The 17,776-nt window shown below is 43.7% G+C and overlaps 1 protein-coding gene across 2 annotated transcripts; it reads right to left on the minus strand.

Annotated features, from left to right (window-relative positions):
- Window positions 1-4,280: 4,280 nt before the first annotated feature.
- fam110c (family with sequence similarity 110 member C) lies at window positions 4,281-9,525 on the minus strand. 2 transcript variants are annotated; one of them, XR_011984206.1, is made up of 2 exons: window positions 6,488-9,525; window positions 4,281-4,874 (listed from the first exon to the last, which is right to left on the minus strand). XR_011984206.1 is itself a non-coding variant. In XM_023806889.2 (1 exon), the coding sequence occupies exon 1, from the start codon at window positions 9,394-9,396 to the stop codon at window positions 8,428-8,430; it is 969 nt and encodes a 322-aa protein (XP_023662657.2). In that variant the 5' UTR covers window positions 9,397-9,525; the 3' UTR covers window positions 6,270-8,427. The 2 variants fall into 2 exon arrangements, 1 of the variants encoding a protein (XP_023662657.2); XM_023806889.2 differs by lacking the exon at window positions 4,281-4,874 and having other exon boundaries at window positions 6,270-9,525.
- Between the last annotated feature and the right edge of the window lie 8,251 nt (window positions 9,526-17,776).

Raw genomic sequence — 17,776 nt, forward strand, 5'->3', positions numbered from 1 at the left:
TATTAACAAAAAAAAAAAACGGTAAAAGAATTTAATTAATCAACACAGTAACCCAGTGTCTTTCAGAAACGTTCAAATTGTTTACAAACAAAAGAGTAAGGAACTAAAATGAAATACAGCATACAAAGAATGATTACTGTACATTTTATTAGAAATGTAATTTGTATTGAATATATTGTGCCATTTTATTTCACTGAAAATTTATAGCTAGATACAACAAGCTACATGCACCTTTGTAATGATATATCGTTCTCTTTGCTGTGCGTGTGGAATTGTTGTCTCTAAATTACTCTAGTGTGTAAGTGAGTGTGTTTTGTCCTGTCCATGGTGTGCCCCAGACTCGTGCCCTCACCTGGCTTCAGCCCGCCCCCGGTTGGCAATGGATTGATGACACAACAATAAATAAAGCAGCTGTCTTCGCATGTGGTTCGCGTAATATTGCAGGACACACAAACAGCGACCCCCTCTGGTAATGATTGAAAAATGCGAATATAGATGTACAGTACATTACACGTATTTTTCACGCACGGATGTCAATCGTACAGTAAGTAGGGCACTGTATTTTTTTACTTCTAATAAGAAGAGAAGAATAATCCAGGCACAAACAAGGAGTGAGCCTTTTCAATTACACTGCCCTTGCAATAAAGATGCAGTCTCAGATACCCCACCTTGACTTGGCATTGATTTCAAGGAGGTGGAAATTTGTCCACGTGGAGGGTGTGGGATGGGGTGGGAAGGGTATTGGCGGCAAAATATATATCGACCCCCTGATAGTGGAATACATGGTTATCATACCACAATTTTTTCGCACTGTTACATTGTTGCCGTGTTACATTATATCCATGTGATTTCATCACTTTGTAAACATTGACAAGGACACAGTAAAACTCTTACAACATCCACCTCCAGCTTTCCGGATGTGGCATCAGATTTAACTAAAACCAGTTTAGACGTTCAGGGCCAGATGAAAACTATGTGCACATATTAAGTTAAAAAAAATATATTTTAAATTAATGCTTGAAAATGTGGCTTGTGTCAGTCATATCAGTGTGTAATAATACAGGTCTGTAAAAATTAAGAGACCACAGCACAATTATTTGTTTCACTCATTTCTCAATTTATGGGTGTGTGTCTTTGCAAACTGCAGCCTGGCTCTTCTCTGTTTCTTTTTAATGAAGGACTTCTTCCGTGCTTTATGGGACTTCAGTCCTACTTCTAGGACTCTCCTAGCAGTGTTAATGTTTCCAATTCTTTTTGAAGGTCACTTGATATTATCTCTGACATTATAATATTGCTCCTTCTCTTTAACTGGTTGGTATCTGGTCATTCCCAGTGTCTCCTGCTTCACCTTATTCTTGTGCACTTGTGTCTTAGAAAGTTTGAGCCTGGAAGTAACCTGCTGCGCAGTGCAGCCTTCTGCCAGCAGAACCATGATTAAACCAGGATTTAAAAATGCAGATTTTTCAAAAATATAGAGTGGTCTCTTAATTTTTTTTTCCAAAGCTGTAATTTAATGGCCCTTTCAGATAAATCACGATCACATGATATTTATGGAGGGGGATCCCTGTCCCCTGCTGTGGAGCACCAGCCCCCATTTCTGCTGGGCGCTGATCTGGGGTGCGTTTCCCATTAGCAATGGTTCTAACTATATAAGTTAACAACTGTGCTTTTGAGAGACGCACCCCTGGATGCCTGGTTGGGCTCTCGCACTTTGCACCAGCCCCTGGGAAACATGCCTGCAGTCGGTGATGCTCAGTGTCTTACACAACAGTCACAGCCTAATTCACATCTTAATTTAGTGAGAACTGGGTCCATGGGATGAAATTCCATTTGTAGTTAGTCAGTCATCATATGTGGCAACTACAACAGCTGACAGCTATCGATTTAGTTGATTTTTAATAATTGGTCACAAAATACATTGAATTACAGTATACTTGTCATAGATGTCTGCTGTAAAATACCACTTTTAGTGAGTCATTCATCAGAATCGACAGCTACTACAATCTAAGAACAGTGTCACAAATTCGTATATTTTATATGTGTAAATATTGTATCACTTTTAGAATTTGTTTAATTATACTTTTAAAGGCAACTCAAATAGTTTGTTCTTCTTAAAAGTGTTAACGGGAGAAAATCATAGCAGAAATTCTCCAGCATCCAAGCTTGCTTGGCTCGTTCGTACTGAACGCACTTTGTAGACGGTCCCTAGCAAAAGGCGGCGTTCCTGACCCTGGCTTATTGTTTCGCGGAAAACTACAACAGGGTTGCCAACTTTCACGCATCTGGCCTGACACACTTTCAGACTCTCACACTCACGCAAGAAATCTTACGACAAATGTATATTATTCCATTATAAACCTAATATTAGCTACATCCATAGCGTTGGGGTAGTTTGCAAGCCCTATTTACAAGGTAATAAAATTGTCACATACATATAAATGCGAGTTCATGTGTGCAGACTTGTCTCGAATTGAAAATCTCTAGACAAATTGAGTTGGCAACCCTGTAACAACAACAACAAAAATGAACATCCAATGTACCATGTTGTACTACAATCTGTATATTCTCCTGAAACAGAAAATGTCAGCTTTAGTGATTTTAGGCGATGTCGTTTCTAAGATATAGGGGAGGTAATATCCAGCGAATCTCCAATACAAAACCAGCTTCGCCAGGCTAGTCGCAAACGGGGCTGATCGATGCCTGGGATGGTGGAAGAAAATCTCGAACTATGAACAAGACTATTTACCCTTTACAAAAGCAGGGAGGAAATGGATAGCATTCAGGTATTAAGAGAATATTTTTTCTTTTTTCTCCTCATCTGCTGATACGTTGGCCAGGCTGTGATTTACTCCCACTTTCCCACCGTACCGTAGTCTGCGATTTGTTCACTTTATCTACCACCAGCAGGGGGCAGCAAATAATATTACTCCTATTAAGTCATATTAAGGGCTAACACAGATCAAATCCTATCTGATCAGATTTGATCAGATAGGGCTACCGAGGTTTGTATAGCCAATATCGATTACGATGCCTCCGATGTGGAGATGGGGGAGGGGCTGGTAGTGTCGATACTAGGGGTGCGTGTGTCGGGAGATGGATCATTAATTAATTACTAGTGTCCTGTCCCCCCCCCCACCCCCCTTATGGGCGGCCCTGCCTGGCAGCAGTTCAAACTTAAACAGCTGTAACATCGTGGTACATGGTTTTACATCAAGACGATAGAGTTATTGAAACTCTAAACACATAATTTTCTTAAGATGATATTCATTAATTGAAAAGACAAATGGATTTATTATTAGTCCAAGTAATATTAAGTCATTCATATATTATGAGCAATATTGCAATCTGCTGTAAACATATTTATTGCACTTGGAAATAATTCTAAAAAGTTTTATGTAGCATGGCACTGACGATATAAAAATGTAACACCAAATGATATTCATTTTTGGCTGGATTCAGTCAGCACTGTACAGTGGGGTATTATCTTACTTGCCACTGTTACCAGGGGCAAAATCTCAGTGTAACTTTACCCTGTTATTTTCCACTTAACTCATAGACCTGACTTCTAAAATCCTGGAGAGCCTGTTGGGAGAGATGGCGTTCCAGATGGACCACAGAATGGTGTCCTATGCATCCAGGGGAGCAGGCTAGACCAGTGTTACTGGCCCCCAGGGACCCACAGACGGTCCACATTTTTGCTCCCTAGCAGACAGTCCACATTAACTGGGAGCTCAGAGGGAGCAAAAACATGCACTGTCTGTGGGTTCCTGAGGACCGGATTGGGAAGCACTGGGCTAGACTGTATGGCGTCTCCGTGCTTAACATCCCAGAAATGCACACTCAGAAGAATGGGAGCACTTATTTATCTGCTGAATGCATACCGTATAAAGGACAGTACCAGGGATGAGTGGTAATCACAGCAGAATTCAGCAGGACACTTTGGTTTGATAGACTGATACCTGCTCATTATAATTATGTTTTACTTTTACTTCACAGTAGTTCTGGCACTATGGAAATGGCATCTTTTAAACCTTAGATGTTTTCAGATTTGTGGGATTCCATGTAATTCCCAAAACAGAGGAAACCTGCTTTCGTTTTAATAATCGTTCATTTGTTTTATTTGGTGTTTTGTTTGGTGTTCCATGAGTAAGTACCAATGCACAAGGAAGAGCTTTAGATATATTACTAAATAACAGCACAATAAATGGGGTGGGTGTCGTTTTAGGTCTTCTTTGACTAATGCGAGTGAAAGCCTTTGGCTTTGTGACAGAATGTGACACATCACCCCCATTCCTATTCATTTTCTGTCTCACAACACGCAGGCAATGGCTGCTGCCAGATTGCTATCATGGGGAAAAAAGTTAGACTCATTGCTAGGATGTTGGAAGTAGGCCGTTCCTTTCTCACACCATGCTGCTCCTTCCGATAGGCATCAGAGGGCCCTTGACCGGGCGGGAGGATGAAGCCAGCCGTCTCGAGCTGACCAGGGGACACCTGCAGCTGTCCTCAGCATCCCTGGCATCCTTGTGTAGCTCGTCAGCTTGGTGGTAATCAAAATGGTGCCTGAAGGACCTGCTGATCCTCCTTAACTGCTCCTGCTTCCTGGCCAATCAGGATGGCAAGCTGCCCTATCTCTGGTGAACCTGTTCTTCCCTTCCCATTACCACATTCCAGCACCCGCCCTCGCCCCCTTTTCCGCTTCTGAAATAATGCATTCCTCACAACACCCTGCTATCATGGGCAAGTCTTCTGGTCTGAGAGTAATGGATAAACTGTAGCCTGATAGGAATGAATCAGTGTGATGCATATTTATAGAAACTTAGAGCAACCAAACCCATATTCATCCATATTCCATCACCGCTGGGGGGTGGGGGCTGCATAAAGACAGGAAGACAGAGTGTCGGGGGTGGGAGTCAGAGCCCTAGAACTGCTGGGATGAGGCTACAATGCTAAGCATCACACAACCATATATAAAGATACATTAAAGATTCTTATCCCAAATGGAGACAATGACATGTGCCTCTAACTGCATGGATATGCAAAATAATAATAATAAAATCTTCTGAACTTAGGAAACATTGAAATATAATACTGATTATCTAATAATGATACTTCATTGACCCCTGGGAGGAAATTCTCTTTCCACCCACCCCATCTCGCTCTCCGTGACAAACATGTAAGTGAGATTCAGCTTGGCAGCAAAGGGCAGCCATCTGCGGAGCTGGGGGTTAAAGGCCACGCTGAAGGGCTCACAGACATGTAACGTTCGGGTTTGGAGCGGCCGCACGCTGCCAGATTACATTAGCAATTACCACAGGAAATCTAAAATATTAGGCTATTTCCCTTGTTTTTGTTATTGCCAACATGTTTGAAATCCAGTATTGGTTGTAGCCCATGCCGTACTCTAGGCCAGAATCACCGCTTGCGTCCCCTGTCTGAGGCAAAGTGAAATTGCCTATCATTCGGTGCGCCCTCAACATGGGCGGAGTTTAGGGGAGGGGTGGGCACTGCCCCCTAGTCGCCTGAGTCGAAATTGCAATTAATTAGCAAGACCAGCATTGCACATGTTCTTGCATATGCGATTTGTTATGGGGCTGTTATTGTAGCAAAATTATTTGTAAATGTGTACAAGAATCTGTCAATGTGCGCAAATATCGAACTCCGCATATTCCTCCGTCCACCACCTATATGTCGCTTGTTGGATTAACAGTTGTTGTGCAGAGTTTTGCATGCCTGCCGAGAACTGCAGGTACCTCGCAACGTTTTGTTTTTTTTTTGTCGGATAAACTGCTAATTATAGCTGTAAGGTAATACATCCTCTTTGTTTCGGGCAAACAATGGTTACATAATGTAACCTAGCTGAACGTCTCTTAAAAGAAACATTAATGGGATACGTATTTCTTTGCAGCGATGATGATAGGTAAGCCAAAAGCGCCCCAAATATGTACTGGTGCCACAATTTGATTCTAAGCTTTATGAAAAACAATAATATAATACAGGAGGGGCGAATTATTAGGCAAGACCTATTTTAGAACTGCCGAGATTTGCATCCCTCTTTTTCGGCAGGTCTCGGCAGGCATGCAAAACTCGGCATAAAACCACCCTGTTGAAATCCGATATTATCTGTTAAAATTTATGGTCAATAATTCCTCCCAGCAGTCTAATAAACCAGGGAACCTCCGGTATTTCTTATTTAAATCTTTATCTAAGTATAGACTTCCGCGTAAAACTGAATGCTATATATAAGGTATACAAAAAAATCAGAAAACTTGTATTAATCCAAAGGAAATTATTCGAGACTGCACATTACACAGACAAAAAAAGTGCACAGTACCACAAACAACAATCTCTGTATAACAATTAAGAAAAATGACATATAGAGATTATAAAAAAACAAATAAGTACGGTAAATATTGCACTAGAAAGATAGTTACTGGAAAAATATGCATTATTGTACATATTATTTCACATGTCCTGATTAATTTACCGATTGTACAATCTGATGACCATCGGAAGGAATGATTTCCTCAGACGTTCAGTGGTGCATTTTGTATCGATCTGTCTGCGGCTGAAAATGCTCTTATGCCCAATCACGAGAGCGGCATAGTCCATGATCGACAGGAGACGGACAGCGTCCTCCTCTCCGCAGCAGTGTCGATAGTTTCCCTTTCCTACCATAGCACCGGCCCAGCGTTCCCGATCAGCTTTAGTCTGTTGGCATCCTCCATCCTCACATTGCTGCCACGGCACACAACAGCACACAAGGCGCTACTGGCTGACACAGAAAACCCGAAGCATCGTATTTCACACTCTAAAGGAGCCGAGCCACCGTAGAAGTACTGCCAGCTCTGACCCTAATTATAGAGGGCGGTGCAGTTCATAGAGCAGTCTAGTTTGCTTACAAGGTGGACACCCATGTATTTATACATGTACGTATCCGGCATTGTTAGGTCCGATCACTCAGGGCTATAGCCCCGAGTATTTCAGCCCTGGTGCCAATCTTCCCTCAAAAAAAGTCAAGCCCCAGGTAAACTTGACTTAGCCCCTGATGTTCTCAATAGCTAGAAACTCCTCTGGTATCCCGAGACCGTGATCCTCTGATGTCCACTACCAGCTTCCTCGTCTTACAAACGTTAAGTTGTAAGGTGATTCCTATCACACACGTTGTTCTTTATATCCACTTTCTCGTCTGTTCCTTTGCTGAACTGCGAAGTGACTTTAGATCGTTTTAGATTCTATGCGGACAGATTTCCGCAACATTTCACATTACTGGCTGGTGTCTGAAGTGAATGGCGAGGGACTCCTGGAGATTCCGGGAGAGGTGGGATTTCTGCTATCTTCAGACACGCGCTACTTCCATGGGTTGCATATGACGACATACATGCCTAATTACTATTCAAGCAGAGTAACTTAAACTTCGTTCGTGTTTCAACATCTCATGCACTTCCGTGCCAAAATAGGCCTGAGCCGGGCAGGACGGAACAAAACTCGGCTGCGTGGATAAAAAAATCCGGATCTACAAACCAGCCATAGGAATGTATTTTTGAATTTAATACGGCGTAATTTCACGTATGATAAATAGATTATAGTTTTTTTTGTTTTGTTTTTCAAACGCAGGTAGTGAATCACACTTTATTCACCAAGTGATGTCAATAACAAACCTGGCATGGGGCATGTTTCATGTTAACCCGTTTGTATTCATCTTGCTGACGTTTACCACAGACGTTTACAATTGAAATGAATGAAACATTTCCTACGAAGGCAAATGTATTATTCATGTTTGATATTGTAGTAACATGATGGAGTGCAATGATAATTTAAATGCTATATCTTTTAATTGGATTATTTAATTAGATATATAATTCTAAAGACAATTTCTTAAAACCTTAATTTTGAGTGTAGACTGTCTTGTAATTTAGTTAAAAGAGCGTGCGCAACAGAAAATTCTGTAGAGTTTCAATATCACGCTAGACTGCATTACATACATATTTTTTTTAAAAACGGAATTAATAATCTATACTCCGGAAATACAAAAGTAAATACCAAAACTTATCACAAGGCCAATCAGTACGGCATCAGGCCAATTACAAAGTTTATGCTGATTTTTTAGGCCTACAAACTGTTAGCTTGGGGGACTGTTTTTTTTTTTTTTTAAATTATGACGCTGAACACCTTCTGATACCTAATTTCACAGTGGAGTGGCCGGTAAAACGAAAATTACAGTGATTTAGGCCGCTTATGGACACTTTACTCCGGGACAAGTGTCGGGATGATCCGCTACGGAGGTGTTTCAGCGTAAACCCAGATGAATGGATTTGTTTTTACAATTCGCCTGCCATATGGTGATGAGATAAAAACAGTACCCATAAGCGCAAATATTAGGCCTACTGTGGTTTTTAACTCTAAGTAAAATACATTAAAGAAAATTTACTCAAGGTCTCGTAATACTTTTCCCGATTCATTGGCATTTCTGCAGCTGTACAACCATTTAATGATTCGGGCATTGCGCTCGACTATGGACGTATTTTGGCGACTTTTTTCAGCGAGTTCCTCCTCTAAGAGTCCGTCGCTCTCGTCGCTTTTGCACGAAAAGCCGTCGTCCGTTGGAGACTCGCTGCCGCTCCTGGTGTGATCGCTCTGCTCATCCGAAGGCACAGAGAAGTTTTCCTTCCCCAGGGTCTCGATAACGTCGCCGTTCAGTCCGCAGTACTTGAAGAATGTCTCAAACTCGGAGAAGTTTCTCGAATACCTGGAGCTTATGTCCGAATGCGATCGGAGGACAGTATTCCTGGGCTTAGCCCCCTGGGGTGTAACATGTGCATGGTCGTCGGGGACCCGCAGTCTAGCCTTGATCTCAAGCTTCTCATTCTGCACAGTTTTGCTCACTTTTCCTGGGTCGGATTCCTTCACAGCTGGCCCGGGACACATGCTTATCTTGTCCTTTTGTGAGCCAGGAAACAGCCGTCGCACGAAGGTCCCCTTGGCGTTCTCAGTTCGCGACCCTTTTACGTTCTCGCACCTCTGCCGGTGCACCAGGAGAGAATCCGGTCGCTGCCTCTTGGAGCTGCCCGGCCGTACGATGGCGGCGGCTTCCTTTCTCGCACCTTCGCCGATCTGCCGTGCGGGAATCCGCAACTTGTCATCTGCGCTCGGACTTGAGCTGCTGTTTGAGGAGTCGCTGCTGCTCGCAGAGGCCGAACTGAACTTGAGCAGCGGCGCCGGCTCCTCCGAGGCGATCAGCTGCGGACTCTTTACGTACTGCTGTTTGCTGGCAGCCAGCCTTTCCGCGGCACTCGGGCGCCCTTTGCTTTCTACTTCTCGGTCGATTTGTTTGCGAAGGTATTCAGGACCTTTGCCCAGGATCCTCGAAGCCACCCCGGCCTTACTTGAATTCATCTTTCCCGTTTAAATGATGATGTCGATAAATGGGAAAAGGTAAATATGTGGCACCGTCGAGTTGAGTTTAAACGACGATTGGGACACGCTCTTGCACGCCTGACACCCTCAACATCCTGCCCTACATTTACACACGCCACTCCCCTAACCTGGCCCGCAGGTACATTATTTTAAACCAAGCCCATAAACTTGGTGAAATAGTACAGGGTAGGCAGCATGCGCTGACTGCCGAGCGACGCGGTGACTGATCGTTGCCTTTCCTAATTAGGTCCACTTTCCAGTACTTAAACGTATGTTTACACGAAGCATGACACAGATACATTATTTTAATTTCCAGCGCGGTTGTAATCGACTTGACAGGTAGGGCTATGCCTGCAAGATATACATAAACTATAGGTTAAAAAGTGCCTAGGTGTCTAACTTAAGCAGATTTTGCGAAAACTGGGCTACAGTGCAAATATAAAGATGATAATTTAATAAAGACCAACAAAATGTTTATTTACCTTAACATGTTTATATGTAAACTCCGGGGCATTTCCCCCCCCAGGAATGTCTTTACAAAATGTATTTCATAATTTGTTTCAGCCGCCAATCAGAATAGATAGTCGCAAAATGACCTGTATACATTATTTAGTTTTTGAGATATATATAGGCCTATATGTATTATGAAGTATATCAGTAGAATCCTCACTGGAGTCATATTTCAGTTTCTAAAAGTGAGAAAATCTTCCCACACACAATACACTGTTTAGTGTAACATTTCTAATGTTGTCGACTTTGAGTCCCGAGAACTTAGTTTTATCTAGACAAAAGATCACAATTTAACAATAAACATCTTGATTCAGTAGTAAAACACTGGAATGCGACACCAGTGTTTAAGAGCTTACAACACAGGAAGTAAATGCATGTCTGTACAGCAGATAAGCTTGGCTATTTAGGGAGGAGCATATTATATGTTTAATGTTTAATTTTTAAAACAATGTATGATTTCAGACTGCTGTTTAAGGATTTTCTGATACTCTCGACATAAATATGCCCAGTACATGTGTGTAGTGCTTCTCTTTAAACTCTGTAATCCATGGAAAAGGTGCAGGGCTCCGTTTTGTTCTGCGGGTGCTATTGTATAATATAACCCAGTAAGCGGCATGTTGCCATGTCCCTTGAGGGTTAGGGGTTCGAATCCCAGGCTCAGTCTGTGTGTGTCGTTCACATGCACTTGCTGTCCTGCCTGGTTTTGCTTGGGTTACAAGCAGTCCCCAGGTTATAAATGAGATCCACTCCCTAAGTCTGTCTTTAAGTAAAAATATTAATACAGGAATAATAATAATTATACAGAATTTCCTTATAATAAAAGTAACCACATATGGTAAGGTGTGTATTTGTTTTTACAAGTCATATCTGTCCATAAGTACGAGTTTCCTCCTGCAGTTCAATAGAAAAAAGGGTGAGACAGATTTGGTACAAACAACATTAATGCACCCCAATGAAACAAAAATGTTCCTTAGAGTCCATTTCTGTGCCTTAAATTAGAGTAAAATGACCTCCAAAAGGTACATATACCTACCGCTGGGGTACAATTGGCAGACCCTTGAGGGTACAGAATCAGTGACAAGTAATTGTACCCTCAAAGGTACAAACTGGTACTTTTTCCTTACAGCCAAAGGCATGCTGCAGTTGGCTGAACTGATGTCTCTAAGTTGCCCATAGTATCTGTGTCTATGTACCATGTGATGGACTGGCATCCCATTCAGGACATGCCCCTGTCCTGTGCACTCTACTCCTGCAATAGGCTGCAGGCCCCCTGTCCTTCATATGCACTCGATTGTGGATGGATGGAATATTCATGTTGAGTGTATATTGTATATACAGGTGTCTCCTGTTGGCTCCCCCCAGGTGGTACTTTGCTGGGCAAAACATTGTATGAATATAATAAGTGAAACAAGCTGAATTTTAAGTGTATCCAGAGACACATTCACATGGTCAGAGGCCCTTGAGATACCTGAGCTGTCGCTTCCCTCCTGCTGTTTTCTGTGATAATGTATGACCAGGGTGGAGTGGGCCACTGACTTGCAATGATAAGAGGTGTTGAATGGGAGGGGGGGTAAAAAATTTATTAAACAAAGGTTTTTAAGGCCCCTGGTAAGCCCATGAATTAAAGTGTCCCTGATCTGAGGTGATGAAAATGATGAAATAACTGACATTTATTTTGCTCTTTTGCAATTCCTTTGTCCAAAGCAAATTACTGTACAAGGAAGGGTCATAATTTATGTGGGCTCGCTGGGATTTGAACCCACAACCTTGAGCACTGTTAGCACAATACTCTACTTGTCAAGTTAGAGGAGCAAATAAAATAAGCTACTGTTAACTTACTTTAGAGTTAATCATTAACAGCAGCTTTTTTTAAATGAACTTGGAATGAATTTTCTAAATTTTGTTCAGAACTCATTTTTATTGCATTCCAGCCAGGGGTGTCACTAGAGATTTTGAGTCCCAACACATTGGGCCCTCAACCCAGACAATTCCAAATATTTCCCATTTTTTTTAGGGCCCCTGTCACTGAAGGGCCCTCGGAATCATTTGAACTTTCTGCTCCTTTATGGGGCCCCTGATTTTAACATGGGCACATTTTTCTCTGCACTTATACCGACTTTGTATATCAATAATGCTTTGATAGTAAGAAACGTCTTAAGAAAAAAAGGATGGTATTCATGTAATGAACCTGGAAGCTGTACAAATAGAACAGGTAACTGTATAATGATTGACAATAAGAAGACATACTCCAGGTGATTCATTTATTAGCTTCAGTATAAAAAACTCTCAGTTGCTTCTCCACACTGCCCAAATAGCAGTTTATTTACGTTTTATTTATTTACCACACGGTTTTATCCAAAGCGGCATACATTTGAGAAAGCAGGGTCAGCCTGCACCTGGGGCAATCAGGGGTAAACGGTCTTGCTGATGGACCCAATGGTGAAATCCCTCTGCCAACCATGGGATCTGAGCCAGCAACCTTCTGATCACAGGCTCAGCATCCTAACCTAATGAGCTGCACACCGCCACTGTTTTGATGCTCAGAGTTACAAAACATCCACATTATGTTGCTTTTAATTGGCCTTGATATCGCAGCAGAAGACATTGTTTTATTACATAAAAGTGAAAACGGAATTTAAAAACATAAGTGGAGAACTGGCACATGATGGCCACGAGGGGGCAGCACTGCATTGATTATGCGCAACACGTGATAAAGGAATGAAACCCTAGAGACAGCAGATAAGGGCACCTATTACATCACCTATCACATATAAATGACCTCATGGCAGCTGGGATTGAGGTTTGTGTGATGGAAGCCCACTGCAAAGCAACGGTTCATTTTGGCAGGAAACATCCCAAGGGCTCCATTCTCTAGAACAGAGTTCAAGGATTCTAAGCTTTTTAACAGTATGTCAAACTTCCAGATACCAGTCAATTACAGTACATGTGACAGTGTCCTGCAGGAGTTAAGGTATCAACAACGGAATTTAGAATTTTGTAACTGATTCATAAACTTCCAGGTACCACTGAATGTTTTAAGTTTAGAACAGTTTGTATCAGGCTCCTAGAAGCAGGTCTGAAGCAAGGAGGAAGCCCTTCATTAATGAGGAATAGAGAAGAACCAGGCTGCAGTTTGCAATAAAAAAGTATCATTCACAGACACATACACATACATTGAAGAATGATTTGAAACAAAAAAAACGTTGCTGTGGTCTCTTCATTTTTTCCCCGGCTGCATATCATTCGACTCAAAAAGTGACTAAAAAAATGTCATGATGATTATTCTCTGTAACAAGTTGTGTGTTTTAATATTGAAAGTAATATGTGAAATATTTAAAAGATATATTTATGGAAATAGAATCTACCTGTATAAAACCATATAACTTCAGCTTTAACAATGTAGCAATTTCTATTTTACTATATTGTAGAAAATGTCTTACAAAGAAATTAATGAAAACCCATTGGTCCCTTTCCCATTGGTCCCTTTCCCATTGGTCCCTTTCCCATTGGTCCCTTTCCCATTGGTCCTTTTTCCATTGTAATATATTTTCGCCACCCTAAGGCTGTTGGCTCCTCTTCTTCCTCCCCTTGCTTTTTGGCCCAGGCTTCATACCCACGTCTCCCTGCCCCTTCTGGACCTCAGCTCCAATCTCACGACATCCATTTAATGCTGGGGAGTGTAGAAGGTCACTGTGTAGCACGTCATGTCCTGAATGCCCCTGGTTTCTCCAGCAGATTCAAAGCCCTGATCAGCAATGACATGGTAGAGAGTTGGCCCATTAATTTAACTCTAATTAGACATTTTGACTCATAATTTCTTACCAAGTTAAAAAAAAAAATGTAAGAAGTGGACACAAAAATGAATAAGCAAATCAAATTTCAATTCATAAACACTGCTGAAGAGATTATAAGTGACATTCTAAGAGAGAGAGAGGTAAGGAGCTCACGCTGATTACAGCATGTTGCCACACCCACCACACAACAAACCACCTCAGGGATGAGAACCTGAGCACAGCCATGCGGTGGGTGGTACCTCAACACCACACTAGTCCAAATGGACCAGTGTGAGTTTTTCCTGGTGGCTCGAGTGCGAATCCTGCCACCAACCCCCAAATTCCCCTGTAAGTTGGAGGACCTCCTTACAGGGGTGGATGTAAATTAACATCATACTCAGGACAAAACAATTGCAAGTTAAAGGCCTTGCTTTATGGCCCAATGGAGGAGGATCAATCCTGGCATTCACAGGATTTGAACCAGCAACCATCTGATTACTGAGACAAAGCCCTAGCCTCAGAGCCACCAATCCACCTCCAAATTCTAAGGACAAAACATAAAGCGTAAAACGAATAGTCAAATAACAGTAGCAATATTGTAGTAGAGAGAGATCAGTGTTTATATCAGCAATCTGGTTTGGTAATCTGCAATACAATTCATAAAGTTAGAACCTGTACAAATTTACAAATTGTCAGTGGAGGGTCATTAATTTAATGACATAAATGGTGTTGGTAACATGTCATAAAGCCCATACTTCTTATGATCTCTCCATACTCTCATGTCTGTCTGCAGCATGGCAGTGCTTTGTGTGGATCTGCAGCCCATGAGAGAGACTCACCTGGTTTGTCAGTGTTAATTCTCCTGTTTCCTGTGTCTCACTGCCATGATTCTGTCTGGTGCAGCTTTTCCTGGAAATCATGATGTGATCAGAACCAGACAGTTAAAAACAGACAATAACTGTATGAAATTTTCATGCAGAGATGATATAAACTCAAAAATAGGACTATTACACAATTTAAAATGTAGTACAAGTGAACGACGTACTGACATAGAACCTAGGCCAGTTTTATTCTCACTAAATGAAAGAAAATATAACATTTTGTTGAGTATTTTGAGTGAAATCAGAATAAACTCAAACCATGTCCAGACACTCACTTGAGAATAATCATCAGTAAGATGGAGGTGAAAATCGTCCCAGCAGCAGCGCCAATCAAAATGGGCAGAGCTTTGGCAGCTGCAAACAGAGGGTGTGTCAATTATATTACTGGAAACCAACACTGTTAGAGAGATCAGAAACCTACAGCCACGCCCATAATGTCTGTGCTTCACATTCACCCTGATATTTAGCTGGGAATCCATAGCCAGAATGGAAACCTAATTTTTATTGTTCCAGATATACACACTTTGGGGTCGCGGACTGAAAGGTTCGGGCATCATGTGCAACATGTTGTCGTGAACATATGCAATTTTAAAACAGACCTCAGTTTCCTCCTGGTTTTAATGCTAATGTCAGCTTGAGTCAGGGGTGCTGCTAGAGAACTTGGGCCCCATGACAGCATATCATATTAGGCCCCCAACACAGAACAATCTGTCATGTCCTGCCTTCCTGCCTCACTCATTCCCCCCTAAGTGGCCGCAGTGATCCACACGCTGGCTCCCTGCGGCCCTCCGTCAGCTCCCACCCAGAATGCAGAGATTAAAGAGGAGAGCTGAGCCGACGCCAGAGCCCGGCCCAAGCGACGCCACTGCTACTACCTCACCCGGACCAAGGGAGGCCGTCGCTGTCGCAGCTCCCGGCCCGGGAGAGACCGCCGCCGTGGTCCACGCCCAGGCCTGAAGAGACCACCGCCGTGTCTGGCCTCCAGACCCTTGGTCCTGAGTGGGCCGCTCACCCAACCCCCTCCAGTAAGGTCTTCATCGCCCCACTAGCACCTGGCCCAGGAGAAGCCGCCATTGTTCTTGGTGCAGGTGAGACCTCTGCCATTCCCAACCCCAAGAGGATTGCTCTCAAATGCCTGAGAGGGTCATTCCTAGCAGTTCGTTGCTGGAGGTCCTGGTTTTGCCCTGCTTATCGCTGGAGGTCCTTGCTGTGCTTTCCTTACCACTGGAGGTCCCTGCTGTGCACTGCCAGGAGTCTGGGCTCAGCCCCACTCGCCTCCGTGCTTCCCGGTTCCGACCCGCTTGCCTCCAGGCCCCCTGGCTTTGTCTAGCTTGTCTCTGGATGTCCCAGTTTCATCTTACACATCTCGGGATGTCCCAGTTTCATCTTACACATCTCTGGATGTCCCAGTTTCGTCTTACACATCTCGGGATGTCCCAGTTTCATCTTACACATCTCTGGATGTCCCAGTTTCGTCTTACACATCTCGGGATGTCCCAGTTTCATCTTACACATCTCGGGATGTCCCAGTTTCATCTTACACATCTCTGGATGTCCCAGTTTCGTCTTACACATCTCTGGATGTCCCAGTTTCGTCTTACACATCTCGGGATGTCCCAGTTTCGTCTTACACATCTCTGGATGTCCCAGTTTCATCTTACACATCTCGGGATGTCCCAGTTTCGTCTTACACATCTCGGGATGTCCCAGTTTCGTCTTACACATCTCTGGATGTCCCAGTTTAGTCTTACACATCTCTGGATGTCCCAGTTTCGTCTTACACATCTCGGGATGTCCCAGTTTCATCTTACACATCTCGGGATGTCCCAGTTTCATCTTACACATCTCTGGATGTCCCAGTTTCGTCTTACACATCTCGGGATGTCCCAGTTTCGTCTTACACATCTCGGGATGTCCCAGTTTCGTCTTACACATCTCGGGATGTCTGCTCATTTCTAGGAGGCCCGGCTTCACACACCTCATTGGTTCCTGCTGTCATTTCTGTCTCCTGGAGGCAGCTGATCCAGTTCCGGCTCCTGCCCTGCAGGTCCCTCCTGTCCCTGTCTCTGTTCTTGCCCAGCCGTCCCTCGGCATCCAGGGGTTCTTGACAGTCCCAGCAGTGCCCCCTTGTCCTGCAGTCACGGTGGCACCCCCCTGCTTTGCATTTCCTGCGGCACCAACCTGCTCCTGCCTTGGTTCCTACCATGATTCCTGTCCTACCTCCGGCCCTCCGGGTCCCTTGGTGCCCTTCGGTCCTGGTCCAGCTGTCCCTGTGGCACCATCAGGCTCCACTGACCCTTTGGTGTCACCTGTTCCCACTGGCATCCTGGGGTCCAAAAGACCCCCTTTCATAACCCCATTTTCCTTTGTGCCCCAGTTCTGCCCCCTTGCTCTCTCCTGCCTTTAGTTCTCCCTGGCCTGTGTTCCTTATGGTATTCGATTGTGTCTTTATCCCTGTCCTTGTTGTCCCTCCACTTGTCTGCCCTATCTGGTTGTGTGCTCAATATGCAGTCTTTGTGGTCTTAGTCGTTGCCCTTTTTGTTCCATGGTCCCTACTGAGTTTCTGTGCCCTGTTGTCCATTAGCTGGTGTCTAGCACTTGTGTGTGTGTCTGGCTTGGTGTCTCCCCTTCTGTCCCTGGTCTCGCTCTGTCCTGTGCCCTCATTAACATCCTGTCTTGTCCCGTCCTGTTGCGCTGTGTCCTGTCGTCCCTCGTCTAGTCCTGAGTCCCATCCTGTTATGTCCAGTCCCGTTCTACGTCCAGTCTCTCCTCCCCGGTGATTTGGTCCCTAGGTCCCCTCTTCAGTCTGCCTTGTGTGCCTGGAGCACACGTGTTAGGGGGTGGTGCTGTCATGTCCTGCCTTCCTGCCCCTTTCGTTCTGTTGCTTGTTTTGTCTTACCTCTTGTTTCAGCCCTCGTGTGGATCACTCCAGCTGCCTCTTGTTTGCTCTCTCGTCAGTCCTGTATAAAATAACTTTCCATTCTTGTGCTCCCCAGTCCTGTCCTTAGTGTCATAGTGTTGTGAGGTCATCCCCACTGCGTGCTCAAGTTCTTCCCCGTGTGAGTCTTTCGTGCCCCATTTTGTTTAATCCTAACACCTGCCCGCGCCTCTGCTCCATTCCCGATCGTGACACAAGTCAATCATTCTTCAGACTTTTAGGGCCCCTGTCACTCAGTGGCCCTTGGCATCATCCTA

Source organism: Paramormyrops kingsleyae, chromosome 19, assembly GCF_048594095.1.
Source record: "Paramormyrops kingsleyae isolate MSU_618 chromosome 19, PKINGS_0.4, whole genome shotgun sequence".
Lineage (NCBI taxonomy): Eukaryota > Metazoa > Chordata > Actinopteri > Osteoglossiformes > Mormyridae > Paramormyrops > Paramormyrops kingsleyae.

Bases quoted from the DNA above. Each gene is read 5' to 3' on its own strand.
- fam110c (XM_023806889.2), bottom strand. From the start codon at position 9,396: ATGAATTCAAGTAAGGCCGGGGTGGCTTCGAGGATCCTGGGCAAAGGT.